Genomic DNA, 8559 nt, shown 5'->3' with positions numbered 1-8559 from the left:
GATTAGGTCCAGGTTAGAGAGATCGTCTGGCGCTGAACTAACTCCGTAAAGCATCCTTGCATGCTTGACACATGGGGTGATATGAAGGCAAAATTTATTCCCAACTCAGGGAAACTTACATATAGGCAAATACACGGAGCACTCCACGAGCTAATGGCTATTCAGAAGGCAATATCGGGAAAAGAATACGACTTGGATGGTTCTCGCTCATACATGGTTATGGCGGGAGTGGACATCATGCTCTGGCTTCTGAAGGACATAAAGAACTTATCAAACATTCGTAGACAATCTAGCTGGACTAAGGCATTGATTGCTATAATTGGAATGACCATATAACACCTTGTCGTCTCGGGGAGTAGGTGTCGGCCAATCCCACCCTGGCTAATGGTGCTTTCAATTCAGGTGGGTGATTAGCGTCCCGCTAAGGTAGTGACTTTTCGGTGAGTTGGGGGTTGTAGAGTTTACCAAAACTACTCCCGTAAAAGGTGACTAAAAGAGATAGAGATTTGCGGTTTAGCAACCTGCAAATATTGAAATTAGTTCTGCTCCGGGAACAGCAATCACGCCTCGGAATCAGACTAATCGTTAAGCTGTGAACATTCGCCTTCGTCAACGGGTTATGATTGGATTTTGAAATGTGCGAACTTTTCTCGATGGTGATATCTCAGGATGTCCGCCTGCTCCAATCTTAGCGAGAATCGATACAGACTGGGGACTAAGCGAGGTAAAATGGTGGGATTTTAACAAATGACTTTTTCCGCACTTGTAGGAGACTGACCGATGGAGCTCCGAAACTCTTCAGACTTATTACCAAACAGAATTTTTCACACTTCACGAGGCGGAATCGAACATTGTCCGTTGGCACGACAAGCTCGCTCCTGTGAGATGCCCGGGGAATTTTCGTAGTAACTTTTGGGTGTCGAGGGCAGTAAATAAAAAAGTCGAGATCTGATCGAAAGCAAAGAAAAGGTTGGACTTGCAATGATTTGACTTGATTTACTTGAGTGTGTGAGTTTGATTATAATATTTTAAATTTAAGAGGAAAACGCTAAAGCTTTGTTCAGTCACGAGCGATGTGTTCAGCGCCGCGGTCGGATACAGAAGAGACCGACTTATTTCCATGCGGTCCTTACTGTCCCAACCAACGGCATTTTTTTTACCGCTGGTTCTCCACTCCCCTGGTGCGTTCAGAAAACGAGTGAGTGGAGAGTTTCGGAGTTCAGCGCCATCTACCCGTCCGCATCCGCAATATCCGAAATAAATTTCGAATGCTGCAGATCCTGCCGCGCCACATCACTCCGCCCCCAGACGAAACCTAGGGGGTTTCGGCGACGGATCCCCGAACTTTGTTCGCCGTTAATCCACAAAGCGGACACGACGTTGCTTCGGGGCGCACACGGGTTTCAGCCTGGACAAAGAGACCGCCTTTTTGTGACCACCGATCTCGAGCTGGAAGAAATGTTCTCCCCGCTCGAGAACGCGGTACGGGCCCTCATATGGAGGCTGCAGCGGCTTCCGGACGGCATCCGTCCTGATTAGCACGTGCGTGCATGTGTCCAGTTCCTTGGGCGAACAAGCAGGTATGGACGAGTGTCGAGTGGGTGGTGGCGCTTTGATGCGTCGGAGATTGTCCCTCAGCAGACGCACCAACCCCGACTCCGTGAGACCCGATCTCTTGTCGAAGACCGGATCGCTTGGGAGTCTTGGGTTCTCCCCGTAAACCAGCTCCGCGGGGCTGGCAGCAAATTCCTCTCGGCGGGTTGTACGAAGGCCGAGTAGGACGAGAGGCAAGACTTGAGTCCAGGACGGGTCGTCGCGTGCCATAATGGCGGCTTTCAGCGTCCGGTGCCAACGTTCTAGCATCCCATTGGACTGCGGGTGGTATGCAGTAGTCCGCTGGCGTTTAAAACCCAGGAGTTTGCCTAACTCGGAGAAAAGGGTGGACTCAAATTGCATTCCCTGGTCAGTGATGATCACTGCAGGGACGCCAAAGCGAGGTATCCACTCTCGGCAGAGGGCTTCGGCACAAGATTGCGCCGTAATGTCCTTCAGAGGTATTGCCTCAGGCCACCGCGTGAACCTGTCGATGATTGTGAGGCAATACTTGTAACCGTGCGAGTCTCGCAAAGGCCCTATTATGTCGAGGTGTATGGTGTGGAAACGCTTGGTAGTGCGGGGGAATGAGCCCACTTCTTTCCTTACATGCCTGGAGACTTTACACTTCTGGCATGCGATGCACTCTCTGGCCCAGGAATTGATATCCTTGTTCATGGAGGGCCAGAAGTATTTTCCGGTGACTAACCGGTTTGTTGTCCTGATGCCGGGGTGCGCCAAGTCGTGAACTGCGTGGAACACTTCCTTGCGAAATGTGGCCGGAATGTATGGCCGAGGTCCCTTTTCCGAGTCTTCGCAGCAGAGCGAGAGGTTTGAGCCGAAGATAGGCAACTCCCGAAATTTGTATTTGGGGTTGGACTTGCGGCTCTGAAGTGCTGCGTCATCCACTTGCGCCTTGGCAATAGCCGAGAAATCGAGTGAGGCGGGGATGTTAACTTCGGAGACACGAGACAAAGCGTCAGCAACAATGTTGTCCTTCCCGGACACGTGCTGGATGTCTGACGTGAACTGGCTTATGAAGCTCAGGTGTCGAAGCTGACGAGGGGACGCTTTGTCGGGCTTCTGTTTCAAAGCGAACGTGAGAGGCTTATGGTCCGTGAACACTGTGAACGGCCTGCCTTCTAGGGAGAAACGGAAGTATTTGATGGACAGGTATGCGGCGAGCAGTTCGCGATCGTAGGTGCTGTAGTTCCGTTGAGCGGGATTCAACTGCTTCGAGAAGAAGCTCAACGGCTGCCAAACTTGGTCCACCTTTTGGTGAAGGGCAGCACCTACTGCGATGTCAGAGGCATCAACAAAAACGGCTAGGGGTGCATCTTGATGAGGAAATGCCAAAAGTGTAGCGTCAGCCAGTTGCTGTCGGGATTTGTTGAACGCGCGGACAGCCTCTTCAGACCACACAATCTCTCGTGTGTCTTTTGTTTTGGGGCCAGACAAGTACGCGTTCAAAACGGACTGGTGATGGGCGGCCTTGGGCAGGAAACGACGGTAAAAGTTTAGCATGCCCAAGAACCTCCTCAACTCCCTCACTGTTTTTGGACGCGGGAAGCTTGTGATTGCTTGCACCTTGTCTGGGTCGGGCTGTATTCCTTCAGAGGAAATGGAGTGGCCGAGGAATCTCACCTGTTTTTGAAGGAATTTGCACTTCTCAACGTTTAAGACTAAACCGGCCTCAAGGAGACGTTGAAAAATGCACTCGAGATGGGCTAAGTGCTCAGACTCAGTAGAAGAAGCGACCAAAACATCATCCAAATAGACGAAACAGAAATCGAGGTTTCGCAGGACTGAGTGAATGAACCTTTGAAAGGTTTGCGCCGCATTGCACAATCCGAAAGTCATTCGGGTGAACTCGAAGAGTCCAAAGGGTGTGCATATTGCCGTCTTTGGAATGTCTTCAGGAGCTACTGGGATTTGGTGGTATGCCTTGGCTAAGTCCAAGGTTGAAAAGATGCGGCAATTCGCGAGGTGATGCGCAAAGTCGTGGATGAGTGGAATCGGATATCGGTCAGGAACAGTCTGTGCGTTTAGCCTTCTGTAATCCCCACAGGGACGCCATTCGCCATTTGGCTTAGGGACCATATGTAAAGGGGAAGACCAACAGCTGTTTGAGGGCCTGCAGATACCCTGTTGAACAAGTTGTTCAAATTCTTTCCGCGCGATAGCCAGTTTCTGGGGTGGTAGAGGACGCACCTTTGAGAAAATCGGGGAACCAGTAGTATTTATGTGGTGCTGCACATTGTGCTTTACTGGTTTCGAGAGACTACACTCGGTAGTTATCTGGCTGAACTTTTGGAGGAGTGTCCGAACACGAGAGTCAGAGATGTCTTCCAAAAGAACGGAAAGGTTATTGTCAGCGTGAGATACCATTTGGCCCGACGAATTTAGTTTGGTTGTGGGGTCTATAAGGGACTTATTTTGCAAGTCCACCAGCAACCCATAGTGACACAAGAAGTCTGCGCCTAATATGGGGAAGCTGACATACGCCAGGATGAAACGCCACGGAAACGTCCTACGCAAGCCAAGACTCACGTCCACTTGCCTGTACCCGTATGTATTGATGCGGGAGGAATTTGCTGCCGCCAGTTTGAGGGGTTGTGGAAATAGTCGATGATGCTGGGGTACGGGAAGAACCGAAACCTCCGCACCCGTGTCGACGAGGTAGTTGCGCCTGCTGAGGGGGTCGAAAATAGTTAGGCGACGTGGCGCTGCGCTCTGGGTGGCCGTCGCCAAGACCCCCCGCGGACCTAGTTTTTTGCGGTAGGCGCGAATTTGCAAGGTAGCGTACATCTTGTCGCTTTATCTCCGAACTTACGATGATACCAGCAAATACCTTGGTCCGCAGGCTGTCTTGACGACCTGCTACCCGAACGCCCTTTTCGTGTGGCAGACCGTGAGCGAGCTCGCGACCTGGCACTCGAACGCTGAGCGTCCAACGTCGCCCGCATCTCGGCCAAGCTGGCAGTTAAGGCCGCGATCTCGCGCCGTAAGTCGCTCACCTCATCCGACGGTGGTTGAACGGCCGCTATGGTTGGGCGAACGTACACCTCCTGTACCTGATCGGCCGTCGCTGCTAGTTCCTCCAAGGAACCGGAGACGCAGGCTAGGATCGCCTGGGTGCCCTCCGGGAGCCGACGCAGCCAGAGCGACTTGATCAGATCGTCGCCGATCTTGCTCCCACCCAATTGCCTAATTTCACGAAGCAATTGGCTGGGAGTTCGATCACCCAACGTTAAACCCGCCAGCAAGTGGTCTAATTTTGCCGACTCGCTTGCCGACAGGCGCCTGATCAACTCGCTCTTGAGCTGCGAGTACGATGCCGACTTCACCACGTTGGACACCAGAAGTATGGACTCTTCGTCCAGGCCGACCACCGCGTAGTTGAAACGGGTCGCGTCCGATGTGATGCCGGACATTTGGAACTGTGCTTCCAAATGCACGAACCACAGCTCGGGGTTCCGCCGCCAAAACGGAGGAACGCGTACGGCGAGGGCGGTCACTTGTGGGTCCGATGGGCCTGCCGCGTCTTTATTGTCAAACGACATTTTTCTTACCGAAAAGTACGAGATTGAGATGCAGACGCGGTGAGTTTATACTGAAACGCGGTGAACTTTACACCGACACGGCAGGCCGCACCCACAAATGCACGCACGAAACGAGAAAAAAACAACGACCGAAGCGGACGCTCTCCAGCGCAGACCAAAACACCAAGGAAATGTAGAACCCGCGATGCGAAACATTTCAACGCCGTCTCTTGCAGCGATTTTACTTTTATTATCACTTTTTTTAAATAATATTTCAGCAAACAATTATTTTGACAGAGATGGATGAATTGAAAATGAACATTGTTGGAATATAAATTTAATTTGAGTTCCTAAAACACGTAGCTGCTGTTTGGCTTTGCTCTATCACCAGAATTTTTAAATCGGCAAGCAACTGTTCATCGGGCGGGGTGGGCCACTGGCCGGGGCTCGGCGCAGCGTATCCGTAGGCGCTTCGTCGGCCGCCAGGAAGCAAGAGTTCCGGAATGCGTTGGCTCAGCTGCTGCTGCCGCTTTTCGGCCGGCCCGTTGCGACGGGTACAAAAAGACGATCCCTGCCGCTGCCTAAGTTGGGCGGATGTCGGCCGGACAGCTCCTCCGATCTGTTGATTCCCGGCTCGGGCTGGCGTGAATGCGATCAGCAGTCGCGGGTGATTCCTTTCACCGGGGCGGAGGTTTGAACTTGAGATCCTTGGGCTGTTGCTGATCGTTGCCGCGACTACTCCTGTCCCTCTTCTTCTTTATCGGGGTCACCACTTTAACAAATGACTTTTTCCGCACTTGTAGGAGACTGACCGATGGAGCTCCGAAACTCTTCAGACTTATTACCAAACAGAATTTTTCACACTTCACGAGGCGGAATCGAACATTGTCCGTTGGCACGACAAGCTCGCTCCTGTGAGATGCCCGGGGAATTTTCGTAGTAACTTTTGGGTGTCGAGGGCAGTAAATAAAAAAGTCGAGATCTGATCGAAAGCAAAGAAAAGGTTGGACTTGCAATGATTTGACTTGATTTACTTGAGTGTGTGAGTTTGATTATAATATTTTAAATTTAAGAGGAAAACGCTAAAGCTTTGTTCAGTCACGAGCGATGTGTTCAGCGCCGCGGTCGGATACAGAAGAGACCGACTTATTTCCATGCGGTCCTTACTGTCCCAACCAACGGCATTTTTTTTACCGCTGGTTCTCCACTCCCCTGGTGCGTTCAGAAAACGAGTGAGTGGAGAGTTTCGGAGTTCAGCGCCATCTACCCGTCCGCATCCGCAATATCCGAAATAAATTTCGAATGCTGCAGATCCTGCCGCGCCACATCACTCCGCCCCCAGACGAAACCTAGGGGGTTTCGGCGACGGATCCCCGAACTTCGTTCGCCGTTAATCCACAAAGCGGACACGACGTTGCTTCGGGGCGCACACGGGTTTCAGCCTGGACAAAGAGACCGCCTTTTTGTGACCACCGATCTCGAGCTGGAAGAAATGTTCTCCCCGCTCGAGAACGCGGTACGGGCCCTCATATGGAGGCTGCAGCGGCTTCCGGACGGCATCCGTCCTGATTAGCACGTGCGTGCATGTGTCCAGTTCCTTGGGCGAACAAGCAGGTATGGACGAGTGTCGAGTGGGTGGTGGCGCTTTGATGCGTCGGAGATTGTCCCTCAGCAGACGCACCAACCCCGACTCCGTGAGACCCGATCTCTTGTCGAAGACCGGATCGCTTGGGAGTCTTGGGTTCTCCCCGTAAACCAGCTCCGCGGGGCTGGCAGCAAATTCCTCTCGGCGGGTTGTACGAAGGCCGAGTAGGACGAGAGGCAAGACTTGAGTCCAGGACGGGTCGTCGCGTGCCATAATGGCGGCTTTCAGCGTCCGGTGCCAACGTTCTAGCATCCCATTGGACTGCGGGTGGTATGCAGTAGTCCGCTGGCGTTTAAAACCCAGGAGTTTGCCTAACTCGGAGAAAAGGGTGGACTCAAATTGCATTCCCTGGTCAGTGATGATCACTGCAGGGACGCCAAAGCGAGGTATCCACTCTCGGCAGAGGGCTTCGGCACAAGATTGCGCCGTAATGTCCTTCAGAGGTATTGCCTCAGGCCACCGCGTGAACCTGTCGATGATTGTGAGGCAATACTTGTAACCGTGCGAGTCTCGCAAAGGCCCTATTATGTCGAGGTGTATGGTGTGGAAACGCTTGGTAGTGCGGGGGAATGAGCCCACTTCTTTCCTTACATGCCTGGAGACTTTACACTTCTGGCATGCGATGCACTCTCTGGCCCAGGAATTGATATCCTTGTTCATGGAGGGCCAGAAGTATTTTCCGGTGACTAACCGGTTTGTTGTCCTGATGCCGGGGTGCGCCAAGTCGTGAACTGCGTGGAACACTTCCTTGCGAAATGTGGCCGGAATGTATGGCCGAGGTCCCTTTTCCGAGTCTTCGCAGCAGAGCGAGAGGTTTGAGCCGAAGATAGGCAACTCCCGAAATTTGTATTTGGGGTTGGACTTGCGGCTCTGAAGTGCTGCGTCATCCACTTGCGCCTTGGCAATAGCCGAGAAATCGAGTGAGGCGGGGATGTTAACTTCGGAGACACGAGACAAAGCGTCAGCAACAATGTTGTCCTTCCCGGACACGTGCTGGATGTCTGACGTGAACTGGCTTATGAAGCTCAGGTGTCGAAGCTGACGAGGGGACGCTTTGTCGGGCTTCTGTTTCAAAGCGAACGTGAGAGGCTTATGGTCCGTGAACACTGTGAACGGCCTGCCTTCTAGGGAGAAACGGAAGTATTTGATGGACAGGTATGCGGCGAGCAGTTCGCGATCGTAGGTGCTGTAGTTCCGTTGAGCGGGATTCAACTGCTTCGAGAAGAAGCTCAACGGCTGCCAAACTTGGTCCACCTTTTGGTGAAGGGCAGCACCTACTGCGATGTCAGAGGCATCAACAAAAACGGCTAGGGGTGCATCTTGATGAGGAAATGCCAAAAGTGTAGCGTCAGCCAGTTGCTGTCGGGATTTGTTGAACGCGCGGACAGCCTCTTCAGACCACACAATCTCTCGTGTGTCTTTTGTTTTGGGGCCAGACAAGTACGCGTTCAAAACGGACTGGTGATGGGCGGCCTTGGGCAGGAAACGACGGTAAAAGTTTAGCATGCCCAAGAACCTCCTCAACTCCCTCACTGTTTTTGGACGCGGGAAGCTTGTGATTGCTTGCACCTTGTCTGGGTCGGGCTGTATTCCTTCAGAGGAAATGGAGTGGCCGAGGAATCTCACCTGTTTTTGAAGGAATTTGCACTTCTCAACGTTTAAGACTAAACCGGCCTCAAGGAGACGTTGAAAAATGCACTCGAGATGGGCTAAGTGCTCAGACTCAGTAGAAGAAGCGACCAAAACATCATCCAAATAGACGAAACAGAAATCGAGGTT

The 8559-nt window shown here is 52.2% G+C and overlaps 1 protein-coding gene across 1 annotated transcript in view; it reads right to left on the bottom strand.

The window, feature by feature from the left end:
- The window catches only part of LOC119648522, an 83328-nt gene that overhangs the window by 35261 nt on the left and 39508 nt on the right, over nucleotides 1-8559 (bottom strand). The window contains exon 6 of the mRNA XM_038050290.1: nucleotides 1752-1796. Coding sequence (XP_037906218.1) covers nucleotides 1752-1796 — 45 coding nt within the window. The remainder of the gene's footprint in view (nucleotides 1-1751; nucleotides 1797-8559) is intronic.

Source organism: Hermetia illucens, chromosome 2 (genome assembly GCF_905115235.1).
Source record: "Hermetia illucens chromosome 2, iHerIll2.2.curated.20191125, whole genome shotgun sequence".
Taxonomy (NCBI): domain Eukaryota; kingdom Metazoa; phylum Arthropoda; class Insecta; order Diptera; family Stratiomyidae; genus Hermetia; species Hermetia illucens.
This window is presented reverse-complemented; position numbering and strand designations above follow the sequence as displayed.